The sequence below is a fragment of the Carcharhinus amblyrhynchos genome, chromosome 4 (assembly GCF_965287045.1).
Source record: "Carcharhinus amblyrhynchos chromosome 4, sCarAmb.v2.hapA, whole genome shotgun sequence".
Taxonomy (NCBI): Eukaryota; Metazoa; Chordata; class Chondrichthyes; order Carcharhiniformes; family Carcharhinidae; genus Carcharhinus; species Carcharhinus amblyrhynchos.
Window position 1 is genome coordinate 94769579 of NC_137327.1, and position 18602 is coordinate 94788180.

At 40.8% G+C, this 18602-nt stretch overlaps 1 protein-coding gene across 1 annotated transcript; it reads right to left on the reverse strand.

Annotated features, from left to right (window-relative positions):
* Positions 1 to 1031: 1031 nt before the first annotated feature.
* On the reverse strand, positions 1032 to 4577 carry LOC145342666 (bone morphogenetic protein 15-like). The gene is made up of 2 exons (XM_080188216.1): positions 4241 to 4577; positions 1032 to 1897 (listed from the first exon to the last, which is right to left on the reverse strand). Exons 1-2 carry the CDS (start codon positions 4575 to 4577, stop codon positions 1032 to 1034), a joined length of 1203 nt encoding a protein of 400 aa, XP_080044342.1.
* Between the last annotated feature and the right edge of the window lie 14025 nt (positions 4578 to 18602).

Sequence of the window (18602 nt, forward strand, 5' to 3'; positions counted from 1 at the left end):
AGATAGTACAGCTTTCAATTCTACCCGCATACATTTCAGATTATGTTAACCCTTGAGAACTGCAGTAGCCAAGATTAATTTCTTTCAGTTCCAATCTCCTGGTACTGCAGAGAAGTTAAAAGTTAAGATGCAAAATAAATTGGGGGTTTAAAACCAAAGTGCATTAGTTATTTTTAAAATTGTTAAAGTTTACTGCTCCATTGTATATACACAATAGTGAACAAAAAATAGTTGCTCACTTGTGAGTTTCCTAAGCCCCCCTCCCATTGTCCTGTGCTTTCTTCTCTCCCACCCTCCAGTTAACCCCCACCCCCTGCATAATTTGTGCATCATGTAGGAAAAAAGTTACCCATGATGAAGGTGCAGACATTCACTTGTGTAATTTATATCAGGGCTGCCCAAGGCACCTAGTGAATTACCCTCAAGTGAAACAGTATGGCTTAAAAAGGTTACTGCAGTTCAGATTAAACAACTTTGATGGAGTCCTAATTTTTGCGAGTTAAAACTTTACTATTTACACTTGGCTTGAAAGGATTCCTATTTTGATTGGTTCAAGAGTAACAGACTTGACAACTTTAATATAAAAGATGGACAAAGTTTTAACTGAAATTTGATTACAAAAAAATCACAATTATAAATAGACTACAAAATCACTCTACATTAAGTGGATTTGTTATTTCATTGACTTTGCAGAAGGTTCTTGGGCTACCCACTTTGCCCATTTCCTGCTGCAAATATGATTATCTTCAAAAAAATCTCAATCAAAGTGTTGATATCACAGGCTACAATTGCACCATGAATTAGACAGATTCCCATAATGGTAGCAGGAACAAGAGAAGAGAAGCCTTCACTGCAATTAAATCCAAGGGCAAGTCAATGAATGAATTTGCTTCATAGATGTCATTAAGTAGACAACATGAACAGTTCAATTTGCTTCAGCATGCATTTTATAATAATCATCTCAGAACAAGTTTTAGTGCACTCAATTCTTTCTTAAACGTGCTAGCCAATTGGCAATTCTGGATCAGGTTCTATTTGCACATACAAGACATTGCAATCATGTCCTTGTATTCCTTGTACACAATGTGATCATTTTGCTCCTTCAATAGGACACTAATTGGGCTATATTTCAAAGGCACACAGGATGGACGGGGAACATTTTTGTCAACAATTTCATTGATAAAATTTTGCACTATTGCATGATTTGGTGAATGGTAACCATAGTGAAGAATTCTAGGACAGTCACCCCTGCAAAACTTGGGATTGTACCTGTGAGGAGCCACAATCCAGTGATCCCATCCTAGTTGCTCAAAGCTTACCCAGAATGAATGGAGCTTGCATCTGTTCCTTGGAGGGCTTCTGTGGAGATAGTTAGGAATGTCTGAGCCAATGTTACTTAATTGTCGTGGCTTCCTCGATAGCACACGGGATTTGGATGAACTCTTCAGAATGCGCTTTTCTAGTTGTTCTTCCTTCCTCTGATGTGCAGTTTCATCTGTATCATTCAAATATAGCAGCAGTGAAGGCACATGTAGATGAACGGCATCATTTTTGTCCAGAGTTCTTTGATTGACCTTTCCAAACTCCATGCACTTGTAACTGATGTGCAGGTCGACTTTCTTCAAAGAATTCCCAGGTGAGGGTAAGACACAAGGAGTTACATCAGCCTCTGCCCATTGGTCATTCAAATTTAATATAAACCTGATGGGCAATTCTCTATCAGTGCCATTCTGTATAGAGTTTAGGTTAACATAATTTGCAAGACATTTGATTTCACAGGAAACCAGAAATTGATTGGGAAGAGGACTGTGCAAATACACAACTACAACTTTAATCAAATGCTCCACTTCTGGAAGATAGCGCAGATTGTACTGAACATGTTGAATGTGCCAATGACCTATAAAAAAGAAATATTGGCAATTAGCATCTAAATGTTTGCATCTTAAAATTAATTCATAAATCTCATCATTCCTCAATAAAAATTTATATTGGTGGTATTTAAAATTCAATCCTGTTGATATTTCAAATGCACAATTTCAGCATAAATTAGGTTGAATGCACATTAGGGGGACAGAGCATTCTTCCACCCTTTTCAAATATTGAAGCCAGAATTTTTCTCCCATTAGTCAGAGATTTACAGTTTGGAAACAGGCCCTTCAGCCCAACTTGTCCATGTTGTCTTTTTTAAAGCCATTAAGCTAGTCCCAATTGCCCACATTTGGCCCATATCTCTATACTTATCTTGAGTGTTTTGACAGTCACAAAGGTTAAAAAAAAATTGTATCCACCTCTGGCAGCTCATTTCAGACAATACTCTATGCCCCTCTGGGGCCTTTTGTATCTCCCCTCACCTTAAACCTATGCCCTCTAGTTTCAGTTTTTCCCCCCCAAAGGGAAGCCTACCTAGCTGATCTGCACTTTTTTTTAAAAAAGGTAGGCCTCTACAAGATCATCCTAAAGCTCTTAAGTGTCAGAAAAAAGTCCCAGCCTAGCCAACCACTTGGGAGCAGCTTAGTACATCTTTTCTGCACTCTTTCTAGTTTAAGATCTTTTCTATAATAGGGTGACCAGAATTGTACACAATATCCTGTGTGCCCTTACCAATGGATTGTACAACTTCAACAAGACATCCCAACTCCTGTTTTCAATGTTCTAACCAATGAAATCAACCATGCCAAATGCCTTCATCACCATGACTCCATTTGAGCTCTGAAGCTGTATTCCTAGATCTTTGTTCTAGGATTCTCTCCAGTGCCCCATTAATTGAGTAATCTTTCCCTGGTCAACCAAAATACATCACCTCACATTTATGTAATCACCATCTGCCATTCATCAGCCCAATTGATCAAGATCCCAATGCAACCAGATAACTTTCCTCATGGTCCACGATGCCAATCTTAATGTCATCTGCAAACTTACTAACCATGCCACCTATATCCAAATCATTAATATAAAAAAAGTGACAAAACAGTGGACACAGCACCAGCAATCCTTGTGGCACACTGCTGGCCACAGGCCTCCAATTTGAAAAACAACTTTCAACCACCCTCTGCCTTCAAGCCAATGTTACATCCATAGAAGCCATCAAGTTAACTAGGCAGCAAGTCCACAGCAAAAGCCATGATAAATTGTCCCATGGGTTGAGCTATGAGGAGAGGTTGAATAAACTGGGCTTGTACTCGTTAGAGTTTAGAAGAATGAGGGGAGATCTCATTGAGACTTATAAGATGATGAATGGGATGGATAGGATAGAGGTGGAGAGACTCTTCCTGCTCAAAAAAAAAGACAGTAGGACTAGGGGGCACAGCCTCAAGATAAAAGGGGGGCGGTTTAGAACGGAGTTGAGGAGGAACTTCTTCACTCAAAGGGTGGTGAATCTCTGGAATTCTCTGCCCATTGAAGTGGTGGAGGCTGCCTCGCTAAATATTTTTAAGACGTGGGTTGATGGGTTTTTGATGAGAGGGGATTAAGGGTTATGGGGAGAAAGCGGGAAAGTGGAACTGAGCAGCGACAGATCAGCCATGATCTTATTGAATGGCAGGGCAGGCTCGAAGGGCTGGATGGCCTACTCCTGCTCCTATTTCTTATGTTATGTTCTTATAAATTATAATATACAAAGATACTGCAGAATCTGTCAAATGCTGGAAAAGCCTCAGCAGACCTGATAGCAGATGAGAGAGTACAGCCAACATTCTAGCACTTTCTGGGTTTTATATTATAAAAGTATAACAAGAGGAAGTGAAAATGAAACAGTTGTTTGTTGTAAGTCAAGGGTGTAGTAATTTCCACGAATTCATAACGTTAGGCACTTCCAATTGCCATCTTGCAAAGCAAAACCATGTACACGAGCAAGTTCTTAAAATGTGAGTGCAGTATCCTATCGTGAGCGAAGGTGTGAATAGAGCCAATGTAAATCATCTTGCCAGGAAACTGAGAATGAGTTACAATCCCCATGATTAGTTACTTGGTTATCTTACAAAAGTTCAGACGTTTAAAGGATATTGGCAGTGAGAAGGAGATCAACATTCTCGAACAATTTTTCTTCCAAAAGCCATCCGTGAACTTCACTAAGTAGCATTTACGAGTACTAGGTTTAAATCAAAGTGAAGGTCATTCCAGTTTGTGAAATTAGCTAATAGAGTCCACCACACTTGAGACCAACTCACTAAAGTTTGAAAGACACCATTTGTGAATATAAAGTGCCCATATAACTCGAAGTTCCTAGAAAGTGTTGATTTACCTGAGTCGGCAAGCAGGACACTTGCGCTGGGTCTGACCAATCGAATGGTGTTAGTCAGAATCGTCCGATCAATTTTGGGCTTCCCATCCCAGTCTGCCAACTGCTTGTAGAGACTAGCCATGTATTCCATGTGTTGATCATCTATCCTCTGTTTGGAAAGCAGCGGAGGGCGGGGGCTGACCTTCCTAGCCAACATCTCGATTAGGGGACCCAAGTCCCTGACTTCCCTCCCACCAGGTTCTTCACTCACCCCGACTCCTTCATGTAACGCTACAAGCTGCAGCAAACAGATCAAAATGCGAAATACATCGCAATTCCAAAGCATCACCCAGCACATGTTGGCTCCAAAAGGTATCACCATGCAGGTTTCTGCAAGCCAGGTGGGACCATATCTCTTTGGCACTACTAAACTCAAAGGCGTTTCTCGGGAATGCGCCATAAAGCAGCTTGTGCAAATTACCTCCTCATTAAGGGTCATCTCATGTGATATCATCTGATCGTGACGTGGTTTAATTTCCATTTGACATAATTGACTGAACGATTAGATCAGAAATGCTGCACTCTCGTCGTTGTTCATTAAGAGGCATCATGTTTAATATATGAGAGTTATACATACGCTATTTTATTATGTGCTTCACTGTGTCCAGATTTCGGAGGGCATCAAGTTAGGGGGCTAATTGGTTTTCTCATCATCTTAAACGGGCATTTACAAAAGTCCTGTCCCATTGGAGCATCAACTTAGATGAGAGAAGTCTGTTTCCACGTGCGGTATTATTGACCATTCCAGCACGCCTTAATAGTTCACTGAGAAGCAACAACAATTTGATTTTGAGCAAAGTCATCTAAGCCTCTCTGTACTTTCCTCCAGTGTTCTTGCGCCCATTAGTAGGTTTGTAATATCTTTAAAGGAAAAAAACACCCTCCTTCCTTTAAACTGATGGTAAATATCAACAGTTAACATAGTTATAAAACCAGTTCAAAGTTCTGATAAATAAACTGGAGGACCTTTGTTAGCTGTATGTATTCTTCAGAACCAATGTGGAACAAGTCTTACCAGTAAATAATCCACCATTAACAAAATTATAAATTTTAATTGAAAAATAATATGTATATATATAACATTTATAAAGGGAAATCTGGAAGCATTTTTTTAATTCAATTGTTCTGTTGGTTATTTTATAACACAATTCCCCATCATGATCAGCATGTTTTTTTTCTCTGCTTTCCAATATTACAACTGAATGTGAAGAGGGAAATATTATAAGGAAAACTTTAATAAACAAACAACTTTAATTCTGAAGGTGCATACTAGATGGATCCCCAGCTGCCTGTTACTCATTGTAAACAGTGACTGCAAAAAGCTTTCCTATCTTTAGTGACCATACATTTTTATGTTACCAAGCATGGGTAATATTTGCTAGTTCCTGATGCAGCGCACAATTAACATGAGAATATCAGATTATTAAAAATAATAGCAGGAAAAGACCATAACGCTCATCAAACTGTCCTGGTCTCCTCATGCCCTCAGTTAAGAAAGCCCACCAATGCCTCTACTTTCTCAAAAGACTAAGGAAATTTGATTTGTCAGCCACAACTTTCAACAACCATAGAAAGCGTTCTTTCTAGCTGTATCACAGCTTGGTGTAGCTCCTGCTCTGCCCAAGACCGCAAGAAAATACAAAAGGTCATGAATGTAGCCCAATCCATCACGCAAACTAGCCTGCCATCCATTGACTCTGTCTACACTTGCTGCTGCCTCGGAAAAGCAGTCAGCATAATCAAGGACCCCATGCACCCCAGACATTCTTTCTTCCATCTTCTTTCATTGGGAAAAAGATACAAGAGTCTGAGGTCACGTACCAACCGACTTAAGAACAGCTTTTCCCTGCTACCATCAGACTTTTGACAAAGAATAAAAAACCAAGAAAATTACAGCACAGAAATAGGCCCTTTGGCCCTCCAAGCCTGCACCGACCATCCTGCCCGACTTAATTAAAACCCCCTACGTTTCCAGGAACCATATCTCTCTATTCCCATCCTATTCATATACTTGTTAAGGTCCCCCTTAAAAGTCACTACCGTATAGGTTTCCACTACCCCTCCCAGCAACGAGTGCCAGGCACCCATTACTCTCTGTGTAAAAAATCTGCCTCGTACATCTCCTTTAAACCTTGCCCATTGCACTTTAAACCTATGACCCCTAGTAATTGACTCTTCCACCCTGGGAAAAAGCTTCTGGCTATCCATAATCTGGTAGATTTCTATCAGGCCTTCCTTCAACCTCCATCACCCCAGTGAAAACAAACCAAGTTTCTCCAACCTCTCCTCATAGCTAATACCCTCCATACCAGGCAACATGCTGGTAAATCTTTTCTGTATCCTGTCCAAAGCCTCCACATCCTTCTGGTAGTGTGGCAACCAGAATTGAACACTAAATTCCAAGTGCGGCCTAACTAAGGTTCTATAAAGCTGCAACATGACTTGCCAATTTTTAAACTCAATACCCCAGCCAATGAAGACAAGCATGCCGTATGCCTTCTTGATTACCTTCTCCATCTGCATTGCCACTTTCAGTGACCATTGTATCAGTACACCCAAATCCCTTTGCCTGCCAATACTCTTAAGGGTTCTGTCATTTACTGTATATTTCCTATCTGTATTAGACTTTCCAAATACATTACCTCACATTTATCCAGATTAAACTCCATCTGCCATCTCTCTGCCCAAGTCTCCAACTGATCTATATCCTGCTGTATCCTCTGATGGTCCTCATCACTATCCACAAATCCATCAATCTTTGTGTCGTCCGCAAACTTACTAATCAATCCAGTTACATTTTCCTCCAAATCATTTATATATACAAACCGCAAAGGTCCCAGCACAGCCCACCATTCAGAAATGTACCCTTCCACTGCTACTCTCTGTCTTCTTTGACTTCAGGTAAGCGTTCTCCGAGGTAGCCTTCATGACACACGACAGCGCAGAGTTGCTGAGCAGAGACTGATAGCCAAGTTCTGCACACATGAGGACGGCCTCAACCAGGATCTTGGGTTCATGTCACACTATCTGTAACCCCCACAATTGCTTGGACTTGCAAAATCTCACTAACTGTCCTGTCTGGAGACAATACACATCTCTTTAACCTGTGCTTAACACTCTCTCCACTCACATTATCTGTACCTTTAAGACTTGATTACCTGTAAAGACTCACATTCCAATGATTATTTTGTAATTTGAGTTTGTGTCTTTATATGCCCTGTTTGTGAATAGAACTCCCACTCACCTGACAAAGGGGCAGCACTGCAAAAGCTACCAAATAAACCTGTTGGACTTTAACCTGGTATTGTGAGATTTCTTACCTTCTTTGACTGAGCAGTTTTGTGTCCACCTTGCCAACTCACCTCTGATCCCATGCGGCTTCACCTTCTGCACCATGGACCTACCTTGCATTAAGCTGATCTTTCTCTACACCCCAGCTGTGATTGAAACACTACATTGTGCGCTCCCTCGTTTCCTTCTCTGTGAATGGCATGCTTTGTCTGTACAGCGTGCAAGAAACAACACTTTTCATTGTGTGCTAATACATGTGACAATAATAAATCAAATCAAATCAAGTCTGTGCTGTCATCCAACATGATCACGACTGACCTTGGACTTCACTTTCACTTTTGCACCCACTCCCCATATCTCTTCATTTCTTGAGAGACCAAAAATCTCTTTATCTTAGCCACATTCAATGATGGTGCATCCACAACCTTCTGGAGAACTGCAGAGAATATTATTAAATCAGTACAACAAACAACCTCCAGGTGGCAAAATAGCATAGGCCATTTTGCATATTCGAAGGAAGAAAAACCTACTTAAAACTGATGTTTAGATGAGTTGAAAATTGTCTGTGTCCTCTTGATAATTTGCTTTCTCACTTAGCTTTGTATTAGTCAGCAGATGTAGCTGCAATACATTCAATGTCTTCATTCAATATCCAGACAGATTGTAAATAATTGGGTCCCCCCTCTTTATTTGTTTTAATATCTTTACTGGCTTCTAAATGTTTCCAATTTTCTGGCTAACACTATCTTGGCAACATTGTATGCCTTTTCTTTCAGGTTGGTGACAACTTTAGTTAGCCTCACACACGCTTAATGCGTCATAGTCACATCACTCACCCACAAATTTTGAATGGTTGGCGTGAGTTGTAGGGACAGACATTGTTGGTAGACACGAAAGTCTGTGGGGCAGATGATGGAGTATAGCATCTGTGGAAATATTAACTGATCTTGATCACTCTTGTGAACAGCTTGTGACACTGCATCCTGACCCTTGGTGTAGACGTGTGATATTGACTACCACAGCTACCTGCTCCCAGTGTCTCTGCAAAGTTTGCCAGGGGAGCCACCTAGCCTCCTGTACATGGATGACAGTCCATTCCGCATTTCCTCCATCAAGGTCTCAAAGAGGTTGGTGCACTTTTTGTAGAGGGTCAGGTAGATAAACGTAAGAATACTGTCTATCTGAGGGCTTGTATAATGTCCACTAAGTTAGTGCTGAGCACATTTTGGGAAGTTGCTCTGTATCCTGTTGTAAAAAGCTTGAGGAACGCTCAGCTATCAGTTTGAAGGAAATGCACTGACTGGACACTAGATGGTAGTGTCCTGAGATTATGTAATTTTCTGAAGCTCAGAGGCACCTGAAAGCTATGTGAATCTGCAACGTAGTTTTGCTGAGAATCATTGCCATTACTTCGAAAATTCAAGTTCTGAGTATTTGTAAGGTACTTTGTAAAGCTTACTGAGGGATTAATAAGGAGCTCTGCAATGTGAAAATCCACTGTGCCTATTCTTTAAGGAGAAGGATGGCAAGGATTTGGAACATGAAAGAATGGAAGTCAGATACGTGAGTGCAATATGTTGCAAGCAGGCAACACCTGCAAGTTCCCATGTCATTGTCCGTGGACTGTGGAGGACCATTTTTCTTGTAGGCATTGTCTGAATAGGCTGCATTTTCCTCTTATCACTAATGGTAATATGTAAACTGGTTTATAGCATCCTGGGGCAGTGCCGGATTTACGCATAAGCTAAACAAGCTGTAGCTTAGGGCCTCACAATCCGCAGGGGCCTCACAAAATTTCAGAAGGTTTACAATGAAGAGAACATTTAAGCGCGGATACTAGAAAGGGAAAAGAAAGCGCCAGCTTGAAGAGAAACTCAAAAAATTACCAAAAGTTGACAGTTACTTTACTCCGGAAACAGAAAAGGATCCACAAACCCAAGGTGATCAGCAAAATCCAAAACAACCACAGCCTAGTGCCTGTGCTACTGAGACAACACAGTCTGAAATCTCAGCTGAGAAAAACACTGGAAGTGATACAAATGTGAGCGTTGCAGAGCCGACATCCACAGTTGAGACAAAATTCACAAAACTCAATGATATAGGTCAATGGGGTGTCTTAACTGAGGATGAATTCTCATAGTGGATCCTTAACGGTCCTTCAGAGTGTCAACACTGGAACGGTCCATTTGAAAACTCAAAGCGGTCCTTTAAAAATCAAGATAGATATTGTTCAAAAGGTCTTTTCCAGAACAGAAAAGTTAATGGTGAAATATACGATTGGGAATGGTTCGTGTACGCTTCAACAACTGGCTGTGTTCACTGCTTTGTCTGCAAGCTCTTTTCAACATCAATCTTTGTGAGATCTTTTGGTGTAACTTTTTAACAAGGGGCCTCCAAGCTTTATATAGCTTAGGGCCTCACCAAGCCTAAATCCAGCACTGTCCTGGGGTCAGTGTTTGTGGCTGTAAAGGTGATGAAGCATTTAACTTCTGTGCACCTAGGTCTTTCCAGGCAGCCTCTGATGATATTCATCACATCAGTCAGTCAGCCTCTTATTACAGCATTAGATACATTAAGAAGGTTTGCCTCTGAGTTCATGCAATTCCACATGGATTCAGCAAATCAAAATAGAAATAACCACATCAACTTCTTGAGTAGTTGAATTTCTAGAGGAGCGTGGTGCCATTGATGTTACCCATGTTGCTGTAAGGTATCATCTTAAGAGCCCATCAATATGAACCTCCATAAACAGGAACCATGTTTGCTGGGAATTCAGATAGTGAGAGTAGCCATTTATTTTTGCAGCTCAGTGCATGCTTTCCAGGAGGTAATCATTACTTGTTTAATCCCAGGATACCGACACTATTTAGCCAATGCAATGTGACAGGATGGCTGATAAGAGATTAGAAGTAGCCAGTTCAGACTTGGCCAATTACATCTTTTCAGAATCACAGGTTTACTGAGAACATTGAAAGCTACCAGAATCAATGTGGAACAGACCATTGAGATTCTCAAGTCCCGTCCTGATGCTTGGACAAGTCAGAAGGAGCTCTGCAGTATAACACAACAAGGATTTTCATAAATGTAATGGTTGACTGCACTCTTCATAAGTTTGATCACTACAAAAGAATTAGGTCTTCAAAGTACAGAGATGAAAAGAAGCAAAAGGATGCTGGAGATCAAATCCCTGCTCCTAATGATGAATCCCAAGGAGAAAAGAGGTGGGCTTATACACTATGCTGCCAAGAATATGTCATATCAGACTGGATATCATCACCAACATCTTCCAATAAAGAGAATAAAAGTCTATCTGCATGATGCAATAAATCCTTTCACGATCTCTTGCCTTGCTCTTTGCTCAGTTAAGCCTTGTACCTTTTATGCTTTCCCTGTGAGATAATAACTATAAACAATAATCACTGTAAAAGAGTGATAATAGGAAACCACTCAGAAAAAAGTACAACACTGACATATCCCTAAGGTATAAAATGACTCATAAACTGTGAATATCAAACTTTTAATTCTTGCTTATTTAAGAGGCTGCATTTTCTGCCAACAATGTGCATGGGTGACTGCCATCTTTATAGAGGGCAAAGTGCAGCAGAAACACCTCTGGAATCTAGGGGGAGACTCCACCTCAACTGCCCACACATCACAGAGCTCAGAAATTGAGTGAACGACTTCCAACCAGTACTGTGTCTCCTGCAAATGACTATATAGGATTCTGGACATGTGGGGTCAAGAGCACATGCACAGACAGGTCATAGAATCATAGAGGTTTATAGTATGGAAATAGGCCCTTTGACCCAACTTGTCTATGCCACCCAGTTATTACCATTAAGCTAGTCTCAATTGCCTGCGTTTGGCCCATATTACTCTATATCCATCTTACCCATGTAACTGTCTAAATGCTTTTAAAAGACAAAATTGTAACCATCTTTACTACTGCCCCTGGCAACTTTTCCGGACACTCACTGCCCTCTGTGTGGAAAAGTTGCCCCTCTGGACCCTTTTGTATCTCTCCCCTCTCACCTTAAACCTATGCCCTCTAGTTTTAGACTTCCCTACCTTTGGGAAAAAATGTTGACAATCTAATTGATCTATGCCTCTCATTATTTTATAGCTCCCTGTAAGATCATCCCTAAGCCTCCTACATTCCAAGAGAAAAAGTCTCAGCTTATCCAGCCTCTCCTTATAACTCAAACCATCAAGTCCTGGTAGCATCTTAGTAAATCTTTTCTGCACTCTTTCTAGTTTAATAATATTCTTTCTATAATCAGGTGACCAGAACTGTACACAGTATCCCAAGTGTGGCCTTACCAATGTCTTGTACAACCTCAACAAGTTGTCCCAAATCCTGTATTCAGTGTTCTGAAACCATGCTTGCCAAATGCCTTCTTCACCACTCTGTCCTCCTGTGATTCCACTTTCAAGGAGTTATGAAGATGTAACTTAGGTCTCTTTGTTCTATAACTCTCCCCAGTGCCCTATCATTAACTGAGTCATCTAGCCCTGGTTCAATCTACCAGAATACATCACATTGCATTTATCAAAATTAAATTCCATCTCCTATTCATCAGCCCACTGGTCCAATTGATCAAGATCCCTTTGCAATTTTAGATAACCTTCTTCATTGTCCATTATACCACTAATCTTGGTGTCATCGGCAAACATATTAACCATACCTCCTAAATCCTCATTCAAATCATTAATATAAATGACAAATAACAGCAGACCCAGCGCCGATCCCTGAGGCACACCACTGGTCACAGGCCTCCAGTCTGAAAAGCAACCCTCTACAACCACCCTCTATCTTCTGTATCACTGGCCATCTTGCATTGGCAGAATTACAATGTATTTTGAAATTGTCTTTGCTGAACCAAAAGATTCAGCAAAAACTGGTCACATGACTCACTAGAGTGGCCACAGGTTCTGAAAATTTCCAACCACAGTTACAAGAACAAAAGTGTTCCACCCTTAGCCTTGTAGAATCTCACAATTCATTGTAAGAACACACTATAATTCATGAAACCAGTGGACCAGAAGACAACTTGTTTGTCCATCCTGGGTTATAACAGGTGGAACCATTGAAGTTCATTATACCTGCACAAGCGCTTAAATGCCAGTATTTATCTCCTGTTTTCAAATTAAGGTAAACAATGGATTTTGGTCAGAAGCACAAAACTGTTTGTTAAATTTTGCATCTTACTCAGTAATGGACAAAATTACAAGACCTAAGCTTCTAGCTGTTTGACAGCTTTTAATATTACTTATCCAGCCTCATAAGACAGTGTGCTGAATTAACTCTAATCTGTGAACATTAAAATGACTACTACTGGTCTGAGCCTCTTCAGAGTTTATTTATCTGGAATGCATTGGTCATCACTTGCCTAACAGACCAAGTATCTGAGAATCAATCTCATCTCACTGCACTGTTGTCATCATTAATGGAATTATGTACTTCAGCTTTGAGCCAGAATCCTGCCTGAATTGGAAATTCTTTGTGAAGGAACCCCTTCTAGGTTTGGATTTTCTGGAAATCATGTGAACTGATATTGATTTTTGTGGTTCTTTTTACTATTAAGTTATTCATTGTTATAAACATTCTCTTTTCTATCCCCTTTATTATATATTTCTCCATGTATGAAGTTACTATACACAAAATTTTGAGAAATGCACATATATAATACCATCTTGTCCTTTCCGTGTGCCCCATGATTACTACTGCTTATCATTACTATGACAGTCTTTTGAAACTAAAACATTTTTTCATGCATGATCCTGACCTCTTATTCCGATGCAGCATGACATCCAAGTCAGAAGGTTGTGATCACTTGTAGCAAGGACTGCACTAATGGACTCCTTGAAATGGAAGAGGCATTCACGTTGAAGCCAAGCACCTGTTTAAATGACATTCTGTTCGTGTGTCTAATGTCTACTGAGCACAGACCTGAAACTTTCTCATAAATTGGTTTTGAAAGAATTGTATTGATGCTAGTACAATGACTCTGCTTGAAAAGAGAGTAATATCTTCATTAACACCTTCCAGCTCACTGTTGCTGGCCTACCATGGAAGGAAGAATGAAAGGGAAAGAATCAATATCCACCACTGCTTCACAAATCTGACAAGACTCTGAAATGAGCCTTACAGAAACAAAAAGTGGATAGCAGAAAACCAATTTCATTTTTTTCATTTTCTTTATCTCCACCAAGGCTGGAAAAAAGGACAACATTGCAGAGAAAATAAACCAATGCTAGAACTTGCAGCATCTGTCACTACCAGTAGCAATTCACCAACCCTTTATGAATTCTGTTACTGGCATCTTTCATCCCAGATTGGTTCAGCCCAAATCTATTAACTCAGAGTAAGACAGATAACCTACATGAGGCTTAAACATAGGGTGATTCACAATGCACTAGCGGGCCAGATAATTATGCATCAGATTGAAGACTTAGGCGATCTCAGACGCCACCTGTTGGGAATTAAGATGTTGATACTAGGGGTTCTGATATGAAATGACAAGTGCATGAAGAACATTAAAACATTGCAAAAACTCTGAAGATGTGTGTCAGGAATTATGACAAATTCAATGCCATCCTCTTCAAAAACTAATGGGTGGCGCAGTGGTTAGTACTGCTGCCTCACAGCGCCAAGGACCTGGGTTCAATTCCAGGCTCAGGTCACTGTCTGTATGAGTTTGCATGTTCTCCCTTCGTAGATTTCCTCCCACAGTCCAAAGACGTGCTAGTTAGGAGCATTGGCCATGCTAAATTCTCCCTCAGTGTACCCAAACACATGCCAGGGTGTGGTGACTTGGGAATTTTCGCAATAACAAGTGTGAATGTAAGCCTACTTGTGATTAATAAATGAAAACACAATGAAAAGGCCTCCTTTACTGTTCAGTGTCTCCTGGAGCAAGAGGCAGTTCCAATAACTTCTGTATCTATTCTAAGGTCACAGGCTTCTGGCACATAATTGCAGAGATATATTGAATAAAGATTTTCTCTGGCTATATATTCCAATGTTCAGATAATTGTTGGAGAATCTAGGCTTCCTCTTTTACCAACTATTCTTCTACTTCCAATCAATAATTGTTAAGGATATGAATCCCATATTTTGACACTCAATGTTTTTGCTGAATATGCCATCAGAATATAGGCTTTGTTGAAAGGCAATTCAACAAGAGGACAGCATAACCAAGCCCAATCACATTCGCATCTGATATTTATATACTATTAATAAGTGTGACCCAGTATAACGTATCCCTTTCCTAATCCATGATACCGAAACCAATCACTATTTTCCAGCTCAAATCAGTTACTTCAGTATACAGCAAATATACAGTCTAGGCCCTCCTCAGTTGTACCACTCTACACAAGCCATCTCATATCAATTGCGTGAGCAGAAAAGTATGTGAATTATTTTGTTATCACACAGATAATTTTATTTTTGTCATGTATATATATGACTTTCAATATTTGCATAACATACTATGTCTGCAGGTTGCAGTATATTCATCAGTTCCCAGTTTAACATCCCTACAGCCAGGTCTCAATTATCTTCTGTATTTGAAAGTTGGCCTTAGCTTTGTGAGATGGGCTTTTGTCCAGCTAGCATCTGTATCATTAGCTTCAATTAATTTTCTGAATCAGACTCCCAGTTGGGTAGGGGTTCAAAATTTTGACCTACTGAAAAATGTAACTTCATTAAAGGGCTAACTATCTTTAGGAGCCCTTGGACTTCAAAGAATAGGCCAAGTTAACACCAAAGGGGAAATTTGAGAAATACAACCACAGAATTTGTCTGACTGTAATGGAGGTTCTATTGCAGGAAAACAAAAGAGAATAGGCACAGGTTATTGGTGGCAGGACCGTTGAGACTGGGATTTCAAGGTTCTTTGGCTGAGGCCAGACAAACACAAGTTATTGTTGGCAGAGAGTTGGGAGGGGGGAGGCAGACGGGTGAGGGCAGGGCATGAGAGTGGGCCACTCAATTGCAATAGATGCTAGTGCCTTTGGTAGTTAGTGACATTCCTATGATTGCATTTCTGACATTTTTGTTAAAACAGGTTTAATGACCTATTAGATCAGGCAAGTTAATATGAGTACCATACTTTCAAATGCAAACTGTTCGAATTTGAGTGTAATAGTTCTTGTACCTTCTTCCAGAGTTACTCAATGAGAAGAAGCAGAGGAAGAGGAACATGATCTGCTGGATGTTTATCCTCCATTGTACCAACTACCTACTCTCTGCTTGGCAATTGCCAGCACTGAGATGGTTACACATAGAGAACATCAAAGAGAGATCACCAAGATGTCAGGGAGATGCAAGGCATGGATGAACAGGAGTATCTCGGTTTGAAGTTAAGGAAGCCAGTATTTGTGAGCAGAGAATCATCTGGCCTCAGCCAAAGAACCTGGAAATCCTGGTCTCATTGGTCCTGCTTTTAAAAGTAAGGTTGTTGCTGGGTATTAGACCGGTGTTTAGGCATTGAGTTGGGAAGAAGTGGATCTTAGTATTCAGTGAAACAATGGGGGCAACTTTCAGCCCGTGTTCACTGTCGGAGAGAACAGCACCACGAGCTGAAAATCTGGAAATGTAACTCCATCTGGAAAACTCACATTCTACAATTTTCTCCACCCCTCACTGGTGACATAGCAAGGTATATGCCCACAAAAAGACCAACAACCTCATTTTAATGATTTTACATATATTTTAATATAATTAACAGGCCCCTCCTTCCATATATTCACCCTTGACATATTTTCAAACATTGTCGATGTGACAACAGATGACACGACCCAGGCATGAACCTGTTGTGGGATCCCTCTTGGGCATAAATATGAATATAGCCCCTGAGGGAGAGGGACACGGCCAGGCACTGTGCCCTGGCACTGCCTCTGCTACATGTTGGAACTGCTAGGTTGACACAGTGCCAACCTCATTGTGCCAACATGTGCCAGGAGGCAGTGCCAGGGGCATACGCTAGGGTAGTCTCAAAGAACAAAGAACAACCCAGCACAGGAAACAGGCCCTTCGGCCCAACGAGCCCGTGGGGGGAGGCATGTGTTTGTGTTGGGGGAGGGGTTAGAGATGCCAGTGATGACTGTTGGGTGGAGAGGTGGGGGGAAGAGAGTCAGAGAGATGCCACCATTTGTTGCAAAGCATGGGGGAGTCTTTGAGACCACTGTGATGGGCTGAGATTATTTCTTAGTCTGATTGGGACACCCTTTAAAAATGGTGGCCCAATCTCTGTTTAGCAGCTTTACTGACATGTTTAGGTCGCGCCTCTCAAAATGACGGCATGTAACATGCCCCCCTTTTTTCTGACAAAGTGCCATAGGTTCTGGAGAGGAACGCATAGGTTTTGAGTCAGATTCTGATAGTTTTTGGTAAGATTTCACCTAGATAGTGAAGGAAAAAAAGAGGGTGTGGCAGTATTGACCAGAATTATTGGGTTGAATTTTCCCATCCCACCTGCCATGGAAATCAGAGTAGGCGAAGGGTAGACCATAAGAACATAAGAAATAGGAGCAGGAGTAGACCATCTAGCCCTTCGAGCCTGCCCCGCCATTCAATAAGATCATGGCTGATCTGAAGTGGATCAGTTCCACTTTTCCGCTCTCTCCCCATAACCCTTAATTCCCTTGTCTACCAAAAACCTATCTACCCGTGACTTAAATATATTTAGCGAGGTAGCCTCCAACACTTCAACGGGCAGAGAATTCCAAAGATTCACCACCCTTTGAGTGAAGAAGTTCCTCGTCAACTCCGATCTAAACTGCCCTCCCCCTTATCTTGAGGCTGTGCCCTCTAGTTCTGCTATCCTTTCTAAGCAGGAAGAATGTCTCTACCTCCACCCTATCCGTCCCCTTCATTATCTTATACGTCTCTATAAGATCCCCCCTCATCCTTCTAAACTCCAACAAGTACAGACTCAGTCTATTTAGTCTGTCTTCATAGTCCAACCCCCTCATCTCCGGTATCAGCCTAGTGAACCTCCTCTGCACTCCCTCCAAGGCCAAAATATCCTTGCGCAAGTGCGGCGACCAAAACTGCACACAGTACTCCACCTGCGGCCTCACCAGTACCCTGTACAGTTGCAGCCAGAAAGATGGAAAGATCTGTTGACCTCAAGCAGTATTTTCTGGTTTCAGGCGAATGTGGCCGGAAAATTGCGCTCATGATCATAGCACTTGAAAGAGATAATGAATTTCAGAGCTTAAATTTTAACAGTTTAAAGAATTAGAATTAAGAAGCAATTGCATTTAAAATAGCGTAAAGGAGATTTGCAGGCAAATTACGGAAGATGCAAGATTTAGAATAGTGACAATTGGTGCTGTAACTGAATACAGAGATTGGAAAATAGCAAGCAGATAAAAAAATTCCTATAATGTGTTGAGAATTATTTTGATAATCTCTTTGCATTCAAATGAGGCAGGGAGCAGTGCACGATCTAGTCCTGGAGAATAAAGTGGATTAAGTAAGCATGTTTCAGTGGTTACCACTATTTGAGTAATGGTGATAATAGTTCCATTAAGTTTAGAGTAGCTATGGAAAGGCACAAGGAAAAAAATCAAATATGAAAATACTTAACTGATAAGGAGCTAATTTTAATGAGTCTAAATGGGATCTGACCCAGGTGGATTGCGATCAAAGATTGGGGGGTAAATAGTAAATGTTTAGGTTCAAATTAAACACAAATCCCCGTAAGAAGGAATGCAAGGCATGCAAAGCTGAGCCCATCAGGTGACAAAAGGTATGGAATGAAATTGATGATGAAGGCCTATGGTAAAGGTCAGGTTCATAATTCAGTAATGAATCAATCTGAATTCAAAAAGTACAAGGAACAGTGAAAGGAAGTACCAGGAGATAGGAGAATACATGAGAATAGTTTTGTAAATAACACAAATCTATAAACATATGGGTAGTGAAAGGAAGGATGGGTCTGATTAGGAACTGAAAGTAGCATTTGTAGTGGAGGCAGAGGGCATGGCCCTCTGAGAACAGAGTTGAGGAGGAATTTAGAAC

Bases quoted from the DNA above. Each gene is read 5' to 3' on its own strand.
- LOC145342666 (XM_080188216.1), bottom strand. From the start codon at position 4,577: ATGTGCTGGGTGATGCTTTGGAATTGCGATGTATTTCGCATTTTGATC. The intron at 1,898-4,240 runs GTAAATCAACAC...TCTTTTTTATAG, and splicing joins TGTCCTGCTTGCCGACTCAG to GTCATTGGCACATTCAACAT.